The 23,583-nt window shown below is 34.4% G+C and overlaps 6 protein-coding genes across 6 annotated transcripts; 2 read left to right on the top strand and 4 right to left on the bottom strand.

Annotated features, from left to right (window-relative positions):
• Positions 1-168: 168 nt before the first annotated feature.
• Tsp_08372 (tumor protein D52) lies at positions 169-1,987 on the top strand. The gene is made up of 5 exons (XM_003375331.1): positions 169-181; positions 1,351-1,418; positions 1,490-1,638; positions 1,697-1,847; positions 1,910-1,987. Exons 1-5 carry the CDS (start codon positions 169-171, stop codon positions 1,985-1,987), a joined length of 459 nt encoding a protein of 152 aa, XP_003375379.1.
• A 35-nt stretch (positions 1,988-2,022) lies between these two features.
• On the bottom strand, positions 2,023-3,918 carry Tsp_08371 (lonCoA ligase). Its single transcript, XM_003375330.1, has 4 exons — positions 3,312-3,918; positions 2,834-3,259; positions 2,284-2,756; positions 2,023-2,067 (listed from the first exon to the last, which is right to left on the bottom strand). Exons 1-4 carry the CDS (start codon positions 3,916-3,918, stop codon positions 2,023-2,025), a joined length of 1,551 nt encoding a protein of 516 aa, XP_003375378.1.
• A 2,212-nt stretch (positions 3,919-6,130) lies between these two features.
• Tsp_08370 (conserved hypothetical protein) lies at positions 6,131-8,518 on the bottom strand. Its single transcript, XM_003375329.1, has 6 exons — positions 8,452-8,518; positions 8,228-8,395; positions 7,980-8,159; positions 6,858-6,914; positions 6,465-6,626; positions 6,131-6,297 (listed from the first exon to the last, which is right to left on the bottom strand). The coding sequence occupies exons 1-6, from the start codon at positions 8,516-8,518 to the stop codon at positions 6,131-6,133; spliced, it is 801 nt and encodes a 266-aa protein (XP_003375377.1).
• Positions 8,519-9,014: 496 nt separating this feature from the next.
• Positions 9,015-10,810, bottom strand: Tsp_08369 (hypothetical protein). Its single transcript, XM_003375328.1, has 5 exons — positions 10,756-10,810; positions 10,332-10,499; positions 9,885-10,055; positions 9,280-9,417; positions 9,015-9,187 (listed from the first exon to the last, which is right to left on the bottom strand). The coding sequence occupies exons 1-5, from the start codon at positions 10,808-10,810 to the stop codon at positions 9,015-9,017; spliced, it is 705 nt and encodes a 234-aa protein (XP_003375376.1).
• Positions 10,811-11,696: 886 nt separating this feature from the next.
• On the bottom strand, positions 11,697-13,023 carry Tsp_08368 (PDZ domain protein). Its single transcript, XM_003375327.1, has 4 exons — positions 12,957-13,023; positions 12,715-12,900; positions 11,957-12,085; positions 11,697-11,890 (listed from the first exon to the last, which is right to left on the bottom strand). Exons 1-4 carry the CDS (start codon positions 13,021-13,023, stop codon positions 11,697-11,699), a joined length of 576 nt encoding a protein of 191 aa, XP_003375375.1.
• An 888-nt stretch (positions 13,024-13,911) lies between these two features.
• On the top strand, positions 13,912-23,533 carry Tsp_08367 (putative PDZ domain protein; the record flags this gene model as incomplete). The annotated part of the gene is made up of 18 exons (XM_003375326.1): positions 13,912-13,984; positions 14,358-14,510; positions 14,676-14,828; positions 14,882-15,049; positions 16,260-16,320; positions 17,032-17,176; positions 17,269-17,386; positions 17,646-17,724; positions 17,825-18,035; positions 18,107-18,223; positions 18,259-18,501; positions 19,401-19,484; positions 19,577-19,692; positions 19,765-19,834; positions 20,051-20,272; positions 22,113-22,233; positions 22,892-22,959; positions 23,095-23,533. Coding segments are annotated over exons 1-18 (2,641 nt in total), but the record flags the coding sequence as incomplete, so codon positions are not given.
• Positions 23,534-23,583: the final 50 nt, after the last annotated feature.

The raw sequence follows: 23,583 nt of genomic DNA, 5'->3' as shown, positions 1-23,583 counted from the left end.
GTGAAATGTCTAATTTTTTAGAAATTAATTTGCAACAGTGCTAGTTATGTAACTTGCTTTCAGTTATCTACAGTTACCGTCGACTGTTGCTCGTGCAGTTAGAACAGAATTGTCTGTTTCGATCAATTCATTGTTTACGCCGACGCTTGTAATTTCCTGTTTCAAGAAATGGAGAATCGAAGTAAGTGTATTTGTAATTTATGAATATTTTTATTTAAAATAATATCCCAATTTGCTATAAGTGAATTTGTTTTTTTTTTCGATGTTGATTTGCTTTGTTACTTGTCATATATTGTTGAATGAAAATTTCTGCAAAACAGTTAATTTATTTATTTTTGCGAATACAATTTTTATTTTGAAATTAAATTACAAGATAAATTGAATTGTTATTTTCCATCTGCGAGGCTTTGATTTTATAAACTTTCTGCAAATGCCAATAGTAAATATATTCAAGTGCTGCACCGTATCTTTGCTCAACTGTTGTCAATGTTTGCAGTGAATCGTTTTGCACGTTTGCATACAAAAGTTGAATGGGTTTATTAACGTTATTTTATTGCTTCACAGCAGAATAGGCAGTTACCAGTTTCTGAGTTTAAACTTGCAGTAGTTATTTGACCAGTTATTTCCAAGTTTAAATTGTTCGATCAAGTTCAGCTAAATAATTATTTGCCATATTTGTCCATTTTCATTACTGATTATTATTCTTTTGTGTAGTGTTGTTAAAATTTGAATTTGATGTTACTATGATGAGAAATCAATGGAAAATCAAAAAATAAAAATTATTAGAAAAGAATCTGTGCATAAATGGGAAACGGAATAATGTCACGTGCAAAATTGAATTAGACTTTTCTTTGCGTACGTACGTTCTTCAAAAGCATCGGAAGGCTTTCTTTTTGCTCGATGAATCCAGTGCTGCATTGACGGCAGGTTTCTTTGTTGTCACTTTCAAGATGATTAAGCCGGGCAAGATGAATTATTGATCAGCTAACGTTGATTAACATATTTATTAGAAGTAGTACATTTTGCCATTTCCAAAAGTACAGCCTTCATTGGTATTAATTTGTTTATTCAATTTTGAAATTGTTCAACTGTGGCCAAGAATGTTAAAAATAAAAGAGGAATTTCTCTTAATATTTGCAAATTCAAAAAGCAAACTATTCGAATTGAAATTGTTAATTCAATTTGTAACGTGCATTTGAATTCAAATCAAAATTGTAATTCATTTCATTCATTGGCGTCGTCCGATTTTATTGACTCATTGGAAATTGTTTATTTTTGCAGCTCTGTTTTTGGAGTTATTTTATTTAAATATTAATTTTGAGATGAAATTTATTTTGAATTTGATTTTAGCTACAGAAGATAGCAAAGTACCTTTGACAGAAGCGGAAAAGAACGAACTGAAGGAAGAGTTGCGCAAAGTAGGCAGGAGGCATCGATGAATGAGATTGAATTTTTTTTAATTTTTGAAAATTATTTTTTCATTTCTCAGACTGAAGACGAAATTGCAACACTTCGGCAGGTTATTCTCGCACGTATGAAGCATGCGTCTGAATTGAAGCAAAAATTGGGCATCACTGCTTGGCATGAGATCCAGCAAGATTTGAGTGACGGAATGAAAATGGTCAAAGATTCGGAAGCGTATGAATATTACCACACGGGTTGCTTTAATTTGAAAAATTGAAATTTTTTAATGCAGTTTTCATACTACGAACGATCTGCTGCAACAAGCAACCGGAGCTCTTGGACAGATGGGTTCGAAAGTGTCCACCAAGTTGACGCAGTTGCGTGATTCAGCAACGTTCAAATCTTTTGAAGACAAAGTTGGCAGTGCCTATTCCACCGTCAAGGTAGTCCATTGTTTGGTATATAGAAATTTGCATGCAATGATTAATTGGATGTGCAATTTTAGAGTAAAGTTACCGGCGCCATTCCGAGCGATGCGAAATCCCAACCAACAACACCAAACGTAGAAAACAAATTTGAATGATTTTCGCTCGCCGTGCTTTTTAGCTGGTGTATTTTTTAATTATTGCTCTTTTCGCTTGCTGCTCTCTTATCCCGTAAAAGCTGAAAAATATGGTTTCGGTATTTTTATTCAATTGGCTTTGTAGCTTCACATCCATCCATCGATAAATGTTCTCGTCTGTTCAAAGTGTGTTTCATCTTCAATTTATTACCGCATCTGTGAAAGAGTAAAAAAGCTGCTTAGTTGTTGTAATTTTAGTGAGATTTATTTTCGACAAAAATATTTTTCATGCGTTCTCGGAGCAAATTTTTTTCCACTTTGCTCATCGCATTGCGAGGCAGTTGGTCGACAAAGATGATCCGTTTAGGAATTTTATAATTGGCCAAGTAGGCTTTCAAGTGTTGCTTGATTTGTTGTTCAGTGATTGGCTTGTGACAGTGGTCGATCACCAGAACTGCAATCACCGCTTCGCCCAGGTCTTCATGCGGCACGCCCACCACGGCACTTTCTTCCACACCAGAAATACTGTCCAACAGCAGTTCGACCTCTTTCGGATAAACATTGAATCCACCGCTGATGATCAGATCACTGCTACGGCCCAGTATGGTTACGTAGCCGTCCGAATCGATCGATGCTAAATCACCAGAATTGAAAAAGCCATCTTCACTGAACGCGGTTCGTGTTTTCTCTTCGTCATGCCAGTAACCTTTGCAAACATTCTCGCCACGATAATGCAGAACACCTTGCCGGATGGATATCTCCACTCCTGGTAATGCCATGCCAACTGTACCTGAACATCATTATCATCATCTGACTGTTACAGTTGTTCAGTTATTTATCTGTCTTAATTTGTGTCAGTAAATTTACCCGGCTTCCTCGGACCGTGGTACGGATTCGAACAGATCACCTGCCCTTCGGTCATACCGTAGCGTTCCAGAATTTCATGGCCAGCTTTGTGGGCGTACTCTTGCCACGTCGCCTCTGTCAACGGTGCACTGCCGCTGACCAACAAACGCATGCGCTTCCACAAGTCAGCTCGACAATAGCCCCTTTTCGCAAGTCTCGTGAAATACGTCGGCACTCCCATGAACACGTTGGCCGTTGGGATTGCTTTCGCCACTTGGTCGCAGTCGTAATGGTCGAGCAAAATTGCCTCACCTCCGGCAAAGAGGCAAGCATTCAAAGAGATGAACAGTCCGTGGACGTGATAAATTGGCAGTGCGTGGACCAGTCGATCGTCGGCATTCATGCACCACATCTTTGCCAGCGTCTTTGCGTTCGATGTCAAATTCCCTTGAACACGAAACTCAATAAAAGTTGTGAAAGAAAAAATCCATTAAATTACCGTGCGTTATCATGGCACCTTTGGGTCTGCCAGTGGTGCCGGACGTGTAGCACAAAGCGGCCACGTGATTCGAGTCGACGGCGAGAACATACGGATCAGCACTGTGATGTGAAGATTGCAGTTGCGCTTGTCGTTGGCCAACGACGTTGATTAAATTTGCAAACTGTTTTCCACGTACATCCACCACTGTCTCCCTGCTGTGGTTGTCGTCGACCAGCAGCAACTTCGGTCTAGCATCTTCGAGCAAATATTTCACCACACTGTTCGGTTGGGCCGTGCTGATTGGAACGTAGATGGCGCCGATTTTCATCGACGCGTAGCAAAGCGCCAGGGCGAAAACTGATTTCGGTACTTGGGCACAAACACGATCCCCCACATCCACTTGCATATCTTTTATAAGCCAGCTGCCGAGACGATGGACCAGCGATTGGAAAGAACAATAGCTGTAGTGATTGCCGTCGGTTGGGTTGAAAAATGCACTCTTATTTGGCAAATTAAAATCAATACCGCTGAACACGTTCTCGGACGAAGAAGCGGCGGCGAACAATCGGGCAGCATTCAAAAAAGGGAGCAAATATTTTTGCGCCGGTGAATAAACGCGATTCATTGTTGACGATAGCAGAAAGCAAAGAGAAATTCTCAAATGAAACGAACAAACAATCAGAAGTGAACAAAAGAACCAACATTCAACAGCAACACACTATCTTCGCTTGCAAACAGAAAACAACGGTTGAAAGCATTCAACAGAACTACCGTATGAGTTAGTACTTGAGTATTGTAATGACTGTGAAGATTGAAAATTTTTTGAAAATTGAATTTTGTCGGCTGTTGTTCATTTACAAAAAATAATTTTAAAAAATAACACTACAGTATGATCAGTAATTGAAATTTTAGGCAACGCATTTAATTTAAATCAAAGATTATTACAACTCTGTAATAAAAATCAAATAAATCATCATTTTTATCGATTTTATCTTCAGTTTCTTTTATTTGCTTTATTTTCTTTTTTGCTGCGAAGTAATATTCTTCAAATAAATTTTCTTAGTTAAATTTTTCAAATTTTAAATTCTGCAAGTATACTGTAAGCATTTATTATTTTCAAGGCGCAGTAGTGGTGCGGTACTGAAAAAGTATGACTTTCGTTCGATAATCCGTAGTTAATTAGATAAATGTTTTTCACAGTGATTGTAGACGTCTTCTACTTTGAATTTACAAGTGATTTATTAGTAGTTCTGTGATGACTGTTTGCTGTTTTCAAGGCATAATAAATTGAAAAGTGATGTCAACAATGGCTAGATGTGTTCAGAATTGTTTTCATATTTTTACTAACAGCCATACTCTGATAATAGCTTTTGCCAAATTGCGACAAAGTATCTTCCCTGATTAGTTTAGTTTATCTAATTATCTAAATAATTTATTGTCTTTTTTTATAATTTAAAGAATTGAAATAATGACGAGTGCTTTAGAGGACTGTTGATCTATTGAACGCGTTGAAATTTGATTGCAGATGTGATAATTTTAAGCAGTGTCATTTTAGCATCTAGGTTTAATTTAATGAATTGTTTATTTATGTTGAAAGTGACGTGATTTTAGGCTTTAATTCATTGAATGAATTTCACCGTTTTCAATCGTTGTTCCGTTGCGGTACGTATACCGATGATTCGCTTTGGAAGACATAGAAAAGCTGCGGTTGATTCGAAAGCTGAGTCCACAAAAACCGGTGGCAGTGACAAAATTCTCTCCGCAAATCTTCTGTTGCGTAAAGATGCGACTTCTCATACTTCTGGTTCGAAATTTGGTAATTTTCAGCGACTGAAATTGACTCAAGAAGAAATCGACATTATTAATAACGGTGGTCGGCTTTGATAAGCAGAGCAAATGCTCTGCTCCATTCGGCTGGTGTTTTTACAGACTGCATTTTTGCTCAAACAGTTCATTTCTAATATTGATTTTTACAGCAATGCTGAGTAATTATATGTTTTCAATAAATTCATGATCAATTGAACTTGCAGAATTGTAGAATTTGATTCGATTAGAAAAATTTTACAAGTTGTTCTTGATAATTGAAATTTAACAACTGACATATTACCTAATAAATTATATACATGTTTATTTATCCAGTGATAGTTGACCCATTTTTTTTCAATTTCCACATGAACCTACTTTCTTGTAAGTGATACTGTGAAACTATAAACTGCAGGTGATATGTTTATTGCAAAGCGAATTGTGGAAATGTTTAATTTCAATGTAATGGATGGATTTTTAATAAGTGAGTAGTTTTATTTACTGAAACACAAACTTCCAATAAGTTTAATTGTTGAACCGTTTGCGTTTGCTGAAGCTGATTTGATATTCTGTATGATTTGCTTTTTATTATTTTTCCTTTTTAAATACCCTGTGCTCAGAATTCATAATGCTAACAATAACTTATTCACTGATTGCAGGCTGTAGAATTGTCAAGTCATGGTGAAGTAATAATATTTGCGTAAGTAACGTGTTTGATTTTTTTTTCTCTGAGCAAAGTCTGATTGCACGTAATCAAATCTGCTCGCGTAAGGTATATTGGCGCGTCATGCACACACGCAAATCATAAAATGGTGTTCAAAATCAACACTAGTCTATTTTATTTATTATCGAGTTGTTCGGTTTGAAATTTATTCTGACGTTAAAGTTGCATTTTTAAAAGGGTAATTTTTTTCGTAAATGCAACTTTTGACTTTTCGGCAGTTGTTTAAAATGGTTATAAATATTAAGATTAGTGATTTCGATTGTGAACGATTGGAGAGGATTGATTTCATGTCTTGCAGAATTTTCACGACTCATAAATAAGCTGCCCAGCATACGCCGAAACGGCATACTTGTTGTGCAATGCAGCCGCCATTATTTTTGCAGCTAATGCCGGTCGAATAAGCAGAAACACATTTTTGCTTATGACAGACTTGTTGACTTTCACAATCGTAATGATTAGTGCAGCCTTTGCTTGATGCTGAAAGCAGTTATTAATTTTTATGAATGAATTTCTTATTTGTTCTTTCAACTATGGTTCATTTAGCAATACTGTTGACAAAGTAAGGTAATTTGAACTGGGGTTTTAGTCAGTTTTGTGTGTTTTATAATTTGTCTTACATAAAATGCACTTGAGAATTCACTTACAGGGTGGCTTTTCTGCCGGAGACATACATATTCCATAAATACAGGCTTCTGAATCTTTGCACTCTGAATCTTTGTCACAATTTGGTCCAGTAGGTTTGGCTGCTACACATTTGCTGCTAACACACATTGCTTGACCACTACATTCACTATGCTTATTGCAAGCTAAAAGTAAAATCAGAATAAAACAGTGTTAAATAAGTGACGAATATTATCATCTACTACTTACGCTGCGCCATAGTACTTATGTAAAAACTGGCCAACACTAACGGAAAAATTGCAATCTTGTACATGATTCAAATTATGTGGTTTTTGAATACCAGAATTCTGGAATCTTCTCAGCTCGTCAGAATGTGATCTTTTTCAGCTTTGACAGTTTTTTAAATACATTATTACCAAGCAGTATACAAACAACATTTACAAAAATGATTGAACTGCTAGTGTTGACATTGTCTGGAAAAATGGTAATGTTTGTTTTGATACTATGATTTGATGAACGAAGATTATGTTAATTTTTCTAATTAAGCAAATCTTCTAATATTTGTGTTATAAATTTCAAGTTTAGCAGTGAACAGTTTCACTTGTGCAAATGATACTTTCTTTTTTCGAGCTGTATTTGTACTTGACACGATGTATACATTGTAATATGCTATATATTTATATTGCATACGATTTCATAATGATTGTTTTGAATGGTGATTGTTTTAATTTAATTTAATTTAATTTTAGAAAATACTAATAGTAATTTGTCTGATTCATTTGTCAACTACTTGGAAACTGTTGATTTAGGTGAAATGAAGCAGTTTTATTTATTGTCTGTGCTATACTTGCATTATTAAATATTGTAAATGCATATTTTTAAGTTAAAAAATATTTTTTCATTTTCAATTTGTCACTTTGCAATACTGGCAAAACAATTTTCAATGTACAATGATGCAATATGACAACGCAGTTTATTATTATTTTTTTAATATTTGTTTTGCAAAACATATCGCACGACTATATTTAAATATAAAATAAACATAGACCGTTTTTGCAAATGTTTCCTGGTGGACAAGATTGAAAATTGTCACATTGTACTCCCCATGTACTTGCAGGAACGCACTGTTTCCTTAAGCAGAGTTCGTAGCCCGGACAGTGTGTATGCTTTGTACAAGCAGGGTTATTGTTTTCATTTTCGTGTTTGTCTAAATTTTGTGATTTCGTAATTGTGGAAATTAATTTAAAAAAAAGAATTACAAAAGTAACAATAGCCATATTTGCAACCACCGGTTTCTCCGCACTGTTTATCATAAGAGCATCGTATATTTCCAACCTGAACGGCATATTTGCATTTTCCATCTTTACAAAGGTAATTGTTTGGGCATTGTTCATGCTGCTTGCACTGTGGTACATATATTGGGGGCGTTGGAGGTGGAAAACTCGGCTTATTATTATTATTATTGCTGCCTAAACTGATGAATATGTAAAATTTAAGAATTTGACTTTTGAATTTTTTACAAAAAATATTTTTTTTACCACCGGGAACATAAGCTTTGAAGCACAATCTGTCCATGCATTTCTCTTCTAATTCACACTCTGCAGGATATGAGCAAGTTCTTTGGGTCGCATATGCTGCGACACATTTGTAATTTTTGCACACCCTTTGACCACTGCAGTCATAATGATTGTCGCATTTTTGGTTATAATTAGGTTTGTCTAAAATTGTTTTAATGGTTCAGTTGAATTAATGTGAATAAAGCTTATTTGTCGTTTGTTCAACTGACCTTCTGTCACGTAAGCATAAGTCATGCAAACACCATAAACGCAGTAGTGATTTTCGGATATATTGCAATCGTAATCACTTTCACAATCTCCACCAACCGGCATTGCTGGAACGCATTTATTTTTATAACACAGCGTTTGACTTCCACAATCCGAATTTGAGCTGCATTCTGCAATTTTGAAATAAGTCATTGTGCACTGTTGAAGCGGGATCATGGGAACTTACCAGCTGCGGCAGCTAATTGTAGTAGCAAACTATGCAGGGAGGCGGTGAATACAATCAGGCAAAGCATTGTTCGACTGTACGATCGAGATGAGGATCTTCTTCACCGTAGATTTATGATTTCAATCTTAACTGCTCAAAGTGAATTTTTTGAAATGAATTTGTAATGAAAATTTATTTACAATGAAACACAGTTGCTGTTACGTAGAAGCATATTTTCCATAGTATTGTTTTATTGTTTCCATTGTCTAAATTGTATCAATGAATGAATGCTTGAAAGAGATTATCAAATTTTTGACTTGTTTAACTTTGATCAGATGAAAATTGAAAATAATGCTTTCTGTTTTCTTTCTTCTTTAAATGAGCATCAGTGTTTTTTTTTAATTTATCACTGCCACTGTTTTGATAACTAACATTTTTATTGCACATTGCGTTCGTTTAAATTTTATTCAATTCAATTGAAAAATATATTTTTGGCAACATAAAAAAAACAGAACATTTTTTTCATTATTTCATTTATAAGGTTGTGCAAATGAACGATGATTCATTTGTTTGCAGTGTATTTTTCACAAGAGGAAGAAATAGCATTTTCCATTTTTGCATATGTGTTTCGGTGGACAGCTTTGAAATTTGTCGCAACGGACACCCCACGTAAAAGCAGGAACGCATACATAATTTAAGCACAGAAAATTGCCTTCACATTCTGAATGTGTCTTGCAGATCTTATAATCTGGGATATCTGAAACAGTGTATGATGTTGTAAAGAAAAATTGTTTTTTTTCAACTTGCAAAATGTAAATGAATCTGTGCATCTAGGCAGAGAGAGCTTACAGAAGTAACAGAATCCATTTTTACAGCCACCATTCTTTCCGCATTGACTGTCGGTTGTGCATTTGATTTTTCCCAACATAATGGCAATTTTACATTGCCCATTTTTGCACAAAGAACTTCCTGGGCAGTCTTCGTTCACTGAACATTTGTCAGAAGAGGGTTCTGAAGGGGGCGGTGGCTTGGAAGGATCTAAACAAAAAATTTCCAGCGTTTGTTGTTGTTTTGTTGATATTTTGCTGCAACTGATTTGCATTAATTTTTGTATTTTTGCATTATTTGTGCTTGTATTCAATAGCATCACTAGCTGTGATACTTGCGTGATTAGTGTTGTTGTTGTTGTTGTCGTCGTCGTTTATATCGTTATGCTGGCTTTTGTAATCTTTTTTTTTTCTCAAGATAACTTGCTCATTTTCAACGTCAAAATGTCATTTTCAGAAACTGACGTAAAATTTAAATTTTTAAATAAAAATTTTCTCTACCATTTTCAAAATAAAGCATTTTAATATATTTCAATTGCAAGAGAACATTTCGTTTGCGTTCGCTTGTTTGTGCAGAACAATTTGTTTTCTTTTCCTTTAGTATAAATTTTAATTAGAATCTCTTACTGCTCGGGTCGTAAGCTTCAAAGCAATATCCGTAAGCGCATTTTTGCGCTAATGGACATCCACCAGGATTTGAACAAGTTTTGCTCGTCGAATATGCCGGTACACATTTTCCATTTTTGCACACCCGTTGTCCACTGCAGTCGTAATGATTGGTGCATTTTTCTTCTTTTTCTGAAATAATTTTTTTCTAAATTTTATAATCAAACTATGTCAATTTTGTTAATTGGATAATTATACTTTTATTTGAATATAATAAGTTTCAGATTAATTACTTATTAATTCACTTTTTATTTATCTGATTATTCCAATGATATGAGAAATGAGATTATCTATATATATATATATATATATATATATGTACTCATTTGTTTATTGAATTATAATAAATTAGTGGTAATATTTTTTTTGAATTAATTATAATATACAGTACTATGAATGTGAACGTACTCTCAGCAGGCACAGCTTTTGCCATGCATATTCCAGAGATGCAGGCTTGTTTTTTGGATTCGTTGCATTCACTATCTGTTTTACACTCCCCTCCCACTGGTTTTGCTGGTACGCATTTGCCATCATCGCATATTGCTTGACCCGAACAGTCAGAGTGTTTATCACATGCTAAAAATGAAATTGTATATATATATATTGTATAATTTTATGTTGAATTTGTAGAACTGTGTGAATATGTAGAAAGCATCAACGTTAGGACCAAATATAACTTATTTGCTCAATAATAGTTTATCAGTTGATTTAGTCGATTTTTAATTTTGTTAATCAGTTATTAAAAAGGGTTTTTTGATCTGATTTTACAATGAGCATTAATCGTAAATTATATTCTTTTTGGATGGGTAGAAATGGAACAACTTTTACTTACATTTTACGAGGGAGATCAATAACAGTAACAATGCAAAAGTGCAGAAGGATGACATGGTATTGTTCGATTTGGCACTAACGAATTCCATTGAAGTTATCTTGGCCAACTTTTCATGATTTATATATATATATATATATCTTTTTTTATTTTTAAATAAGTAAATATCTGTATATATGTACTTTATTTGTCAGCAGCGTTGAATAAATCAACCGCATCATATGTCTTAAAGGAGAAGTTTTTTTAAATATATTTCACTTGGGCGTAACTGTGTTTGTTGAGTTAAAAGTGAAATCGAATGACAGGTGGAACGTAAGTTTGTATTGTAAGTCATCTGGGGCTGAAAATTTTTTTCTCAAACTTTCACAATCAGGACAAAGTCAGATTTCTTATTGATTTCCCTGTAATACAGTTCAACAGTAATTGATGTGTTTTCAAAATTGTTCTATTTCTCCCAGCATGTTATCAATTAATTATTCTTCATTCATTTCCCACAGTTACTGTTTTTATAGTAGCATTAATTTTAATAAAGTTTTAATATTTCAACACATCTAATTTATTATGCATACATTTCGTTGTAGAGCTATTTTTACAATACCAGTAAGTAGAACAACATTAGGGGATAATAGTTAGTGTGGAGCAAACGAATGATTTATGAAAACATGATTTTTGAAATTTAAAATTTGTTGTTTTTTTTATGAAGAACAATTTTGTCGCAATATCAGGGATTTCTTTATTTATCAAAAAACAACAGCAGTACCATGCTTAATATTTTAATGTAATATGAATACGTGCGTATTTGAATATTTGACATTTTTAATGTTTGTTTGTAATTGTGCGAGGATGATTGATTTCTTTCTTACATTAATTTATGAAGAATGGAGGAAAAACTGCTGTAGAATAATTTTTTTTGTCTTAATAACTGCATCTTCACAGCATACGTTTTAAATCAGTTGAAAGCAGACACCGTATTTGCATTTATTATTTTTCCCACAATTTTTATCAGTTTCGCAAGATCGATCGATCGGTTTTGCAGGCTTGCATTTGCCGTTTTCGCACACTTTTTTTGTCATGCATTTTTCGTGCGTTTGGCATCTATTTTCGTCTATTATTTTTGCATCAAATTTGGAATTTTCATCTAAACAAGATATTTTTTTATTATCACTCAAAAAACTATTTTTTAATATTGGTTTATTCAAATTACCATTTGCATAGACCCAACAGAAATTGTACTTGCAATATTCTCCTTCATCGCATGAATAATCATCTTCGCAAGTGTTCGACGTCGGTCGACCTGGTTTGCATTCTCCATATTTATTACAAAGCTTATTTCCTGGACAATCTTCGTGCACTTTACATTTTGCTAAAATTGGGAAAAAAGGCAATAATTTATTTAATATATTTGTTATGCTTTATTCATAAACAAATTCCAAAAAAAATATATATATATATGTATAAGTATTTGATATTTTTCTCTTTTTTTTGGTATTTATCATTGAATTTATTTTGGTTGAATGAAAATGGAGAATTTGAAAAGTGAAATGAGGTTTGCGATGAAACAATTTGATATTGTGAATTACGTCCTCGATTCGCTTTTTTTGACCTGAATAATACGCATGATTGATAAAATTGGTTTCGCTTGATTCAATATTGACTTTTAATATTGTACTGCTGAAGGTAAGCTTGTTTGCGATATAGCAGATTGGTTAATGGAAATTAATGGATGAATTGAACGAACGATACGAATATCAACAATTTGTAAGATTTTGTTACTTTTAGTCTATCTTAATTCAGCTTCTTGATGCTAAATGAACCAAAAAAAATTATATTAGGAAAAAGTAGTTTTATTACTTTCTATTTTTAAAATATTCAATGGAAATCATTGAATGATCTTTGTTGAGAAAGAGAAGTAGATTATAAACCATAAACAATATGCAAATGGAATATACAAATTTCACATACCTTGATCTTCTTCTTCTGACGAAGAAGGATCACGTTCAATCCAGCAGAGTCCAAATTTGCAATATGAACCATAGCCGCAGTGTTTCTGTGTTTGACATTCTGAATATCTCCTACTTGGAGCCGCTAATTTGCACTTCCTGTTCACACATATCGACTGGCCTGGACATTGCTTGTGCGTTTTGCATGCTGAAAATGAAATTATTATTATTTTTTTTGCATAAAAATAAAAACACTTCTCTAACCAAAAGTTTCCGTTTGTTGTGGCAAGAAGAATAATATTACAACGCAGATTGGTAATAATATTTTCATTTGATGACGACGATATTCAGCTGTTGTTTGTTGACTGTGAGCTGGAATGGAAATTTTGAAATTAAGCCCTTTTTAAAATTGTGAAAATTTTCCAACTAAAAACACATCCATTCTGCAATCACATTTGTTTTGGCTTTAATTAATAAAATTGTCTTGCAGTTGCATCAGCTTGCGTAACGCACATCCAACGCCTGGTAATATGCGACTAATTGCGTGCTTTTTCGCCTATTAGTCAATTGTTAAATATTAGTTTAGTGCATTTTATTAAATATTTATTTATTTTACCACAGACAACAGTTTTGCATATGGGTGAAGGGATGTTTGAGCTAAAAATACTTTGAATTTCATCATCTAGCACAAAAATGAACAAAATGCGCTATCTGCGTTGTTATTCTTGTCTGTTTATCTACGCTAGTGTGCTGTTGTATTGGCGGCATTGTATGCGTCATTTGTTGGCTATAATATGTATTCGCATTTTGGATACTAATTTCAGTTTTTTCTTTCTCACTAATTCAATACAAATATTTACTAGTAGTTGGAAAAAAATCAGTTATTATTTTTTTTTGGTAAAACAAATCGAACAATGGAAAAATTTTTCCTAAAAATTAGACTTTCCATTTAATAGAAATGCCATTGAATGTACAAAAAGCATATGAATTATTTGTTGTTCGTCGGTTTTTTTATTTGTTTATAAAAAGACGGTAATGCATTGTGAAATGATGCTGCTTGTAGCATGAGAGCTGCTTTTGTTGCATGGAAGTGTACAATTGTGAGTGAATTGGATGGATATGAATTTTGTCTGAGTAAACAGAATTTGTCTGAATTGTGCCTAGTTTGGGTGAATTTAAGATGACTGCTTTGTCAAATAATTGCTGCAGCAGGAGAAAAATGTCCAGAGCGTTGTTGTCGTCATTCGTGCTTGTTGTTCAATTGCTGATTTTTGTCTTTAGCAAACGACAAAGTAACCAATATAATATAGTATAGTATAGTATAGTATAATATAATATAGTATAATGTGATATATTACCTGAGGGATAATGTTGATTTGCATATCGTTTAGCAAGTGTAATAGTAAAGCTGCCGAAAAGTTGCAAAGTGCACAGCGATTGTCAACCGTATCAGGCGTTGTGTGTGAAAAATGAATGCAAACCTGCCGCTCCGGTGATCAGCAAAAATGGTGACGGTATTTATTGCGATGAGAACGACGACCAGTGCGCCGATGATCAGGCCTGCTTGTATGGATTATGCTTCGAAGAATACAGCAAGATTTTGAATTTGTTTAATGATTTTGGTTTTGTAAAATATTCATATTAGAAATTTGTTGCTGTTTTCAGAAGAAGAAAAAGCCAGTACAAGCAGTCATCCGCCTAAATCAGACAGCCAATGCAGAATGCATGATGATTGTAATGCTAGACAAGTGTGCGTGAAGAAGAAATGTGAAAAAGCAAAACCAACAGGAAAGGAATGCGAAAGGCACAGAGATTGTGGTAATAGTGAACAAGCTTGTTGGCATGAAGTTTGCTGGGAATTGTTTGGTGAAATTGCTTCTGCACCACCATCATCGTCATCATCATCATCTTTGGGTGTGTTCATTTTTTTTATTTCAATTTAAACGAATCAAAATAATATTCATGATTCTGAATTTATAACAGGACAATGTAAAAAGCACAACGATTGCTATGGAAATAAAGTGTGTATAAGTGGGAAATGTGTCGATGCTGAGCCGATGAGCAAATGTAGAAAAGATGAAGAGTGTGCTCAGAATTCGATCTGTAAAAATGGAGTTTGTTTCAAATTGACAAAAGGTAAATAATTTTTAAAGTAATATATATGAAGAAAAGAAAACGGATATTTTCAGCAAATTATTGTTCAAATCATGAACAATGTTCTGGAAGAAAATTGTGCGATGAAAATTCCACTTGCCAAGATGCAGCACTACAATCCCCTTTGAAACTCTGCGACCAGGATAAAGAATGTACTGAAACGGGAGTATGCAAGACTGGCTATTGTTGGATTTTCAAAAAAGGTATCAATTTATTTATTTATTTATTTATTTATTTATTTATTTGTCAACAATCATTATTTTGAACCAAGCTTGATTTCAATGCAGTTGAAATGAAAACCTACGACATTCCTACTTTTTTGCATATATTATATACTGCATAATTGTGCTTGTTCGACATGCATGGATTTGTTTGTTTGTTTATTTTTATTTTTCACATTGCAGATTCTGAAGGTGATGGTGACGAAAATGATGATGATAATGATGGAAAAGAGGAGAATGAAAATGGAAATGATGCAGATGAAAAGGAGGAGGACAATGATAAAAAAGATGAAGAAGAAACGAAAGGTGATGATGAAGGAAAAAAAGAAAATGAAGATGAGGAAGATGAAGAAAAAGAAGAAAATAAAGAGGAGGAAGATGAAGAAAAAAGTTAACTGCTTGAAACATAGCTGGCTGTTGGTTTTTTTCTTGTTATCTTCATACTGCTTTGCAAGCCAGCCCATATATATACGTTTCTGTTGGTATGAAATTAAAAAAATAAATTTCTGTTTTTTTTTCAATTGGAAGTAAGTATAATATTATTTTTTACATTTTTTGATTTTCAAGAATGGATATGTTGTTGCTGTTGTTGTTTTTAGGAAAATAAAAGCATCCAGACATGATTTATGAACATTTGTTTGTAACATGCTTCAAAATAGCATTCCATCGGATATAGATTTCCGTTAATAAACACTGCATCCTGTTGAGTTGTATGTTTCATTGAAGTGAATTCAACGTCATCATCATTCATTGCTTTTTTTACTACAAATTTTACCAATTGACAATTTATATTTACAAGAAGACTGACTGACTGACTGCATGGAAATATTATAAATCATCCGCTTTTTTGATTGATTGATTGATTGATTGATTGATATTATTCGAAATCATTTGAATGGGTGAAAAACAGAGGGAGAAGAATTTCATTTTGAACTTGTGAAAATTTTAATCTATAGTTATATGTGGATGCATGGAAATTGTCCGAAGTGCACTTCAGCAGTGAAATATGTCCACTGAAATGAAGAGAGAATTAATGAAATTACTGTTTTCACGAAAATTTGAAGCATATTTAAATTTGACAAGTCAAATGTCACGGATTATAAAAGCATTAATGAATGATTGAAAAGATGAAGCGAAATGAAAAACTTGCATTTCAATGAACATTTTCCAATTGATGATGATGATGATTCAGTCGTGGAAAATGCAAAACAAATGTTTCGCATTTGTCATCAAAATGTCACTTGTGTGTGTGCGTGTGTGTCATTGCATTATAAATAAAGTTACAAGTTTCACTGATTAGAAAGAAATTAAAAAGTAAAATTAGAATTTAATTATGCACACTTTTGCAATTGTTGAAAATATTCAAAAATAGAACAGTAAAAATGAAATAAGGCGGCCGTTTGGATTGTCAAGTTGTGATTTGGAAATTATTTGAATAGCACAGATTTGTGCATGTATGTTTGTGTGTATTTTGCTGATTGGACTGTAAAATTGCATCCGGGTCAGTTTGAGGAATGTGAGACGGATCAACTCTGCAAGCCGTTGACCGACTGTGAAGCATAGCATAGATTTTCCGCTGACGTGTTCAATACAATAACAACAACACGCAGCAAAGCATACAGTTTCATTTCTCCACCACGTCAGCATTGTTGAATTATTTGTATGTACAATATTGGGCTGAAAAAATTTAATTTCAAATTTTAATCACTACTGTGAACGACATTGTCTTCCAATACAACTGCATTAATTTTGGCACAATTTATCAAAATGGAGCGTGTGACATTTTTTACATCGATCTTAATTATTGTTCATTAGGTTACTGTAATTTAGCCGGGCGCCGCTTTGTCGAGTAGTAGTTTGTTGCCGACGTACTCGGGCCATGTAGTTTCACTTTGCCAAGCTGAATTGGCCAATTTTGATTTGAAACAGTGAATCAACATATTCTTCCAAATGAAAATGTTCAGCTGCGTGCCGCTGTTCAACCGGCATGTGGAATTGCTCGACAAGCGTCAGTGTAATCTGAACCACGTCCCTGAAGAAGTTGTCCGCTACACTCGAAGTTTGGAAGTTCTGCTTCTCGATTCGAACCACATCAAAGAAATTTCCAAAGTGAGAGATGAATTTTTCTTTCCCCTTTTCAAATTGTGCTGTTGGGGTTGGTTTTGCAATTTTTCAAAATTTAATATCGCTCATTTTTATAGCATGTTTTTCGATTGCACAAACTGCGACGATTGGCACTGAGCGACAATGAAATTTACAAAGTTCCTGCCGATATTTCCAATTTGTCCGAATTGGAAGATTTGGATTTGAGCAAAAATGGTAATATGGATCGATTGATTTTGATGTAGTTTCATTTTTGTTTGTTGTGCAATTTTGTTTATCCGATATTTCCAATCGTACATTGCATTGATCATCAAATTGGATATTTTGACATACGCTTTCAGTAGCAGTAGGCTTTGATCAATACGAATTTACCTTTCTTTGTTGACAATTTGATGTGGCTGCCCGTAGATTTATTCACTTTCCATTTATGTATATTATGGATTCCATTTTAAAAATTTCATATCAACAATTGCAGATATTCAAGAAATTCCGGACAGCATAAAGCAATGTCGAAATTTACTTTACGTCGATTTGAGCAGCAACCCAATAAACAGGTAACAAGCACGTATAATATAATATAATATAATATATGAACAGTGATCATCATCGTTTAGGTAAATTAAATTTGTTGTTGCTTGTTTTCTTTTTATTCAGACTTCCAGAGTGTGTATTTCAACTGGGCCGTCTGACATCTCTCGGTTTGAACGACATATCGATGACCAATTTGCCGACGGACATTGGCAAGCTGACCAATTTGGAAGCTCTGGAAGCTAGGGAAAATCTTTTGCGTTCCTTGCCGGCGTCGATTGAGCAGTTGAAAAATTTGAAACGACTCGACATTGGCAGCAACGAATTTGAAACTTTGGTAAAATAAAGCGGCTATTATTAAATGTTTTTTTCTGCTTGTACACAAAAGTTTTTTTTCTTTTTTTAAAGCCATTGGAAATTGGTCAGTTGGAAAATTTGCAAGAATTGTACGTTGACTGCAATGATTTGGAATGTTTGCCCAAAGTACATTCGTTGATTCACTGTTGCTCATTTATTTATTTGTTTGTATGTTTATGTAGGAAATTACTTTTTTGAAAAAGCTCCAATCGTTGGATGTATCAGAGAATAAAATTTTGTCATTTCCGGACGATCTGGGCGAATTGGTCAGTTTGTCCGATTTGACCGCTTCACAAAATTGCGTCGAAGTATTGCCCCATTCGATCGGTCGTTTGAAAAAGTTGACCATTTTGAAAATTGACAAAAATCGCCTAGTAGCCCTGACGCCGGCTATTGGCAGTTGTGCATCGCTGTGCGAACTTGTGTTGACGGAAAATTTGCTCACCGTAAGTGTTCTTCTGTTCTTTTTCAATCAACTCCGCAACTTATTTTGCTCTTGAAACGGATTAATAATTTTTATTTTAATTTATTTATCGATTGCTCAATATTAACTTTGGGCGGTTTTTAAGTTTTCCGCTTTTGCAATTGAATCACTTATCACCAATTTGTTTGCAACAATCACCATCATAGTTCGCCTTTTTCCAATAATATACTGCTTGCTGTCTGTTTTCGGCTATTTCCAATCGACCGTGTTGAGTTGATTTGAAAAAAAGAAACAAATTGTTCATCTTTAATCATTTTCTTTTAATACTGATTATTTTCAGATTTGCAATATTTGCGTTATTAATCATTAATGTTAATAGTTAATTAGCATAGTTGTTGACGTGGCATTCCCTTTTTATGCCATTCTGCTGAACAGGTTTCTTTTTCAAATGCTTGTCATATACAAGATCGTTTGCCGTAAAGGTCATCTTACAGTATCAACAAAGTATAATTAGGCCTACAGTTTGTCGAACAGTAATACCGTTCTATTGTGATACATTTTACAGTATGCAATGGGATGGTTTTTATTCAAAACTGGGAATTGATTAATTACATTAAATTCAAAATATTACATTGTTTTGGTTCATTTAATATGTATATATTTCTATTTTTAATTTTTTTGAGTATATTTAACATGTTTTCAAAATGACGAATGTGCGCAACCGTGCTTACGATGATTTTGAAACTGGTAATTTATATGTTCAGCAGTTGTATAATAATTTGACAAACTTTACACTTGAAATGACAACTAAGTACAAAATTCAATAAGATATTCAATTTTTATTTGCTGAAAAATTGCTATTAAATATTCTTCTTCTTCTTCCACTTTTGTGTATGAATATTTTTCTTTGGTTAATTTCAGGAATTGCCCAGTTCTTTGGGAAATTTGAAAAAATTGACCGTATTCAATGTAGATCGAAATCGTCTATCTGAACTACCCAGTACTGTACGTTTGAATTTTGTTTTTATTTTTCGATCAATTATTCTACGTACTATTGATCGATTTGAATAGTATATTTGAATAGTCTGCTTTTTCAGATTGGAAGTTGTTCAAACTTGACCGTTCTTTCATTAAGAAACAATTTATTGTCCATATTGCCTTTCGAAATAGGCAAATTGCAACAACTGCGTGTACTTGACGTATCTGGAAATCGGTACGTGAATTAAATTTTTACTCATTTTTTTTGTTCTATTAATAATTTATGCGAAATGTTGTTTTTGTTTAGGTTGCGTTCTTTGCCGTATACATTGAACGCGTTGAGCAATTTGCAAGCAATCTGGCTGTCGGATAATCAAGTATGTATACAGAAATGAAGTTTGAATTATTATTTCAATTATGCAATGATCATTGTTGTTGTTTCGCTTAGTCACAGCCGTTGTTGAAGTTGCAAGCAGATCAAGATTCTCGCACTGGTGTGAAAGTGTTGACTTGTTATCTGTTGCCGCAGAGGGATGCGAATTTGGCTGGTAAATTAGATGGAGTAAATTTGCGTTTTCAGTTCGACTTTACAGTTGTATTTATTAGGGGATACTAAAGGTGAGACTGTTGTGGAAAATGGTTTCGTCGGCGGTCCCAAGGTCCACTTCCCGGACGTGGATGGCGACAGTGTTGACGAGGATGACGAAGCGATTGGCAAATTTGAACGCCACGACACCCCTCATCCCAAACATCCGACCAAAGCCAAAGGTCGACAAATCGACGGGCACGTCATACCGCATGACGGAAATCATAAGGTAAGCAGCAACAGTTTTTTTTTCATCACTTTTCTTCATCATCCATGGAAGGGAGGAGATTCACTTTTCACGCTTTCAAAGCTGCCCCCAGAGAGCGAATGTGTCTGGTTGTTGTTCTGATAGCTAATTTAAATTGGTTGTTGGTCGTCTTGAACATGTCACGTTGTTGTCCTCAGCTGGCTAGCAAGTTCTGTTTGACTGACGTTGCCGTATTTCTTGCCAGTCAGTCTGTCGGTACTGATCATCGTCGTTAATTTAGTTATTAAAATAGTTAATTTAGTTGAATTTTCAATTTGTTCGACATGAGGTGTCAAGATGAAAACTACTGCTCAACAGAAATTATTCAATTTTTTTTGAGGTTGTCATCAAGAGGGGTGGGGGTAGGTTGGTTGGTTTTTGTTTGTTCAAAGAGAGGACAAACAAAGTTTATTGAAATCAATTTCACTCGATTGGCAAGCAGTTGTCGATTCCGCTGAAAATAGCTCAAGAATTATTTTCTTTGAATGAATAAATATACAAATATCCGTTTTTTATTCTTTCTCACAATGCACGTGGGACATTTTACGAAAATGATGCTCAAGAATTTTAAACTCTTGTTTTTTTTTTTAAATTTATATCAACTACTAACTCTAGTTGTGTGTGCTGCACATATTTCATGTTGTTTTTTTTAAATATGAGTAGAAATGGGATTGCTTTTTTGTGAAATTTGCTTTTTGTGCACACTCATCATTTTTGCAAAAGTGATCCACTTCCGGCCTGCGTTCGTTTCAACGTTCCATTGCAAAGTGGCAAGTAGTAAATAGTAGGCTCTTTGTGAGTAGGCATTGATTTTTCTTCGGCAAAATTACGCTTAATTTCGTTTTGTGGGTAATTTGTGTTGAACAACATGCTGTGCTTGCTGCCAGGCAAACGACAGGCAGGCAACAAACACATCACCAAACTGAAAATATTTCTGAACATCAATTTAATACGAAAAAATCAAAGAAAAATATATGTATATTTGTGCACCAAAGTGTCAATAGTTTGTAAAATATAAAAGTTTTTTTTCCAACATTGATGCATGAAGTGAAAAAAGCTCTTCGAAAAGGATATTTTTTTTTAAATCGGAGAAGTGGAGTTTTGTTCTGTAAAATACAACATGTGAATATCCGGTGCAAGATGTGACAAGGCATTGTTTGAAAATGGTCAATATTTCAACAAGTTTTTGCTTCAATATTTTGGAGAGACACTTTTATTCAGCTTATTCAGAATTTTTGGCAGGAAGAGATTTGAATGCTATTTTTTCTTTTCCATTATGTATATATATATATATACATTTATATCTACAGTGCACTTTCTTTGATGGGGGCTGGCCAGGTTTATTAATTGATCAATCGTTGTCGGTTTTTATGTATGTAGCGGGGCTATGTGTCTTTGGGGAGAGATTAGTTTGTTAGCATTAAAAGATCGGAAATAGGAAAGGCAAAGTTGAATTAACCATTCAATATGTACGACGTGATGGAACGTTAAAACATTCGAATAAGTGTCTTCCTTCTCTTTTCCAAACAACTACATTGAAATGATTTATTCTGATTTCTACTTTGCCATTAGCAATCACATTGCTTCTTCTTTTTCTTTGTTTTATTCCAACTGATGATATATTTGACAGCAATTGTATATCGTATATTGATTGTTTTCTTCAACATTATTAAGCCGAAAATTAAAGTATAATAAAATTTCGTTTTGGTATAATTTATGTATATATATTTTTTTGAATTGAATTATTAATCGAATGATTGTAATTTGTTGTGTGAGGTTGCGTGAGAAAGAAGTATAAAATTTTTTCTTCGTGCCATTGCAGCCAGGCAAAGATGCGACGTTTCGAGTGGGTGATGGGCGCAGGAAATCGGCCGGCGAGGATAGCGTCGAAGATGGCCGTACGTCAGTTGCCAGATCGCCCACTGAAAAGCAGCCCTGTTCCGGTAAGCTAATTGTTACTTTAATTTTAATTTTTATTGTTTTTTAATTATTATTCAATTGTTAGTCGTTTGTTTCTTCGGTTTTGAGTTGAATTATCTTTTTTTTGTGTGTTTTTGAGTTTTGATTTCTAGCAGCTTTTCAGCAGTTTGCGGCAGTGCAGTCCCACACTCACGGCAGCTTTGTTATTGTTGCTTAACTACTGCTGCCGTTGCTGCTGCTGCTGCTTAACTGCTAACTGCTAACTAACTGCTCTGTGCTGCTTCAACGCTGCACATTTGCTTTTGCTACTTTTGTTGCAACAGCTGCTGCCGCTTTTCTTCATAATATTATAATAGTGAATAATTATCCCGATAAGGAAAAGATGAATATTTTCAAAATTTTCAAGTTACGACACCGAAGTGAGCATGATGTGTTGTTGTTGTTGTTGTTTTTAGATTTTATGTTTTAAAATCAAAGCTGCTTCAAAATATGAACACTTTTCATTTGCATGTTATTGTAATATTGAGCACTTTTGTTGGTATTATATGTTTTTATTCGAAATACAATTGTAATAATTAAATTTGATATTTGGATAGCATTTTCATTTGAATATATGAATTTATTTATTGTTGATCAGAAAAAAAATAACAAATCATTCACTTAATTTTTGTTGTGTTTCAGAAGTTCAGTCTCCTGCAAGTGACGACGATAAACGACCAGCCGTTCCGCCTCCTGTCCCACCGAGAACGGTGTCTCGAGCTTCTGCGGAACGTCTGGAATCTTCTTCGCCAAGAAATGAAGAGGTATATATATATATATATATTTGTGTATACATTTGGCATGTGCACAGTTAGTTGTTATGTGGATAATTTTGATCAACGCAGATACAGCAGACTTGGGAAAAGACGGTAAGCTTTGCTCAAAACGAGGACAACGCAGACGAAGAGGTCGTACAAAGTCGACTGAAGCGCAAAAACACGCCACACCCTTTGAAAAGCAGCGTGTTGGACAGAAATTCAGGAGAAGCCCAGGCGAAAGTTGCCGGCTATTTGATTTCATCCAGAGCGTCGTCGACCGAGCAGAGGTTGTCGTTGACTGTTCGACGTACCGACCAAGGTTTGGGTTTGAGCATTGCCGGCGGGCTTGGTTCCACACCCTACAAGCAGGACGACAATTCAATTTTCATTTCCAAAATCATCGACGGAGGCGCGGCCGACTTGGCCGGCCTGCGGGTCGGCGACAAGCTGTTGTCGGTCAACGGACGCTCTGTGGTCAACATCGAGCACAAGCAGGCGGTCGAAGTGATGAAACTCGCCGGGGGCGGTGGTTTCGTCTGGGCATTCTGCGCGAAGGGGGACCCGTGCCCGCCCGAC

Source organism: Trichinella spiralis (assembly GCF_000181795.1).
Source record: "Trichinella spiralis strain ISS 195 chromosome Unknown Scfld5, whole genome shotgun sequence".
NCBI classification, from domain to species: Eukaryota; Metazoa; Nematoda; class Enoplea; order Trichinellida; family Trichinellidae; genus Trichinella; species Trichinella spiralis.
Note: the sequence above shows the minus strand (reverse complement) of the source record. Positions and strands in the feature narration are given on the sequence as shown.

What these genes read in the sequence shown, in the direction of transcription:
- Tsp_08372 (XM_003375331.1), top strand. An exon ending in TGAAGGAAGAGTTGCGCAAA is followed by an intron (nt 1,419 to 1,489) that starts GTAGGCAGGAGG and finishes TTCATTTCTCAG; the next exon opens with ACTGAAGACGAAATTGCAAC. An exon ending in GTGCCTATTCCACCGTCAAG is followed by an intron (nt 1,848 to 1,909) that starts GTAGTCCATTGT and finishes GTGCAATTTTAG; the next exon opens with AGTAAAGTTACCGGCGCCAT.
- Tsp_08368 (XM_003375327.1), bottom strand. Translation starts at nt 13,023, where the DNA reads ATGAAAATATTATTACCAATCTGCGTTGTAATATTATTCTTCTTGCCA. An exon ending in ACAACAAACGGAAACTTTTG is followed by an intron (nt 12,901 to 12,956) that starts GTTAGAGAAGTG and finishes TTTCATTTTCAG; the next exon opens with CATGCAAAACGCACAAGCAA. An exon ending in GTCAGAAGAAGAAGATCAAG is followed by an intron (nt 12,086 to 12,714) that starts GTATGTGAAATT and finishes AAGATTGTCCAG; the next exon opens with GAAATAAGCTTTGTAATAAA.
- Tsp_08369 (XM_003375328.1), bottom strand. Translation starts at nt 10,810, where the DNA reads ATGTCATCCTTCTGCACTTTTGCATTGTTACTGTTATTGATCTCCCTC. An exon ending in ATTGATCTCCCTCGTAAAAT is followed by an intron (nt 10,500 to 10,755) that starts GTAAGTAAAAGT and finishes TTTCATTTTTAG; the next exon opens with CATGTGATAAACACTCTGAC. An exon ending in TGAAGCTTACGACCCGAGCA is followed by an intron (nt 9,418 to 9,884) that starts GTAAGAGATTCT and finishes ACAAATGTTCAG; the next exon opens with TGAACGAAGACTGCCCAGGA.
- Tsp_08370 (XM_003375329.1), bottom strand. Translation starts at nt 8,518, where the DNA reads ATGCTTTGCCTGATTGTATTCACCGCCTCCCTGCATAGTTTGCTACTA. An exon ending in ACAATTAGCTGCCGCAGCTG is followed by an intron (nt 8,396 to 8,451) that starts GTAAGTTCCCAT and finishes TCAAAATTGCAG; the next exon opens with AATGCAGCTCAAATTCGGAT. An exon ending in TCCGGCAGAAAAGCCACCCT is followed by an intron (nt 6,298 to 6,464) that starts GTAAGTGAATTC and finishes AACTGCTTTCAG; the next exon opens with CATCAAGCAAAGGCTGCACT.
- Tsp_08371 (XM_003375330.1), bottom strand. Translation starts at nt 3,918, where the DNA reads ATGAATCGCGTTTATTCACCGGCGCAAAAATATTTGCTCCCTTTTTTG. An exon ending in AGGTGCCATGATAACGCACG is followed by an intron (nt 3,260 to 3,311) that starts GTAATTTAATGG and finishes TTCGTGTTCAAG; the next exon opens with GGAATTTGACATCGAACGCA. An exon ending in CTCGCAATGCGATGAGCAAA is followed by an intron (nt 2,068 to 2,283) that starts GTGGAAAAAAAT and finishes CATATTTTTCAG; the next exon opens with CTTTTACGGGATAAGAGAGC.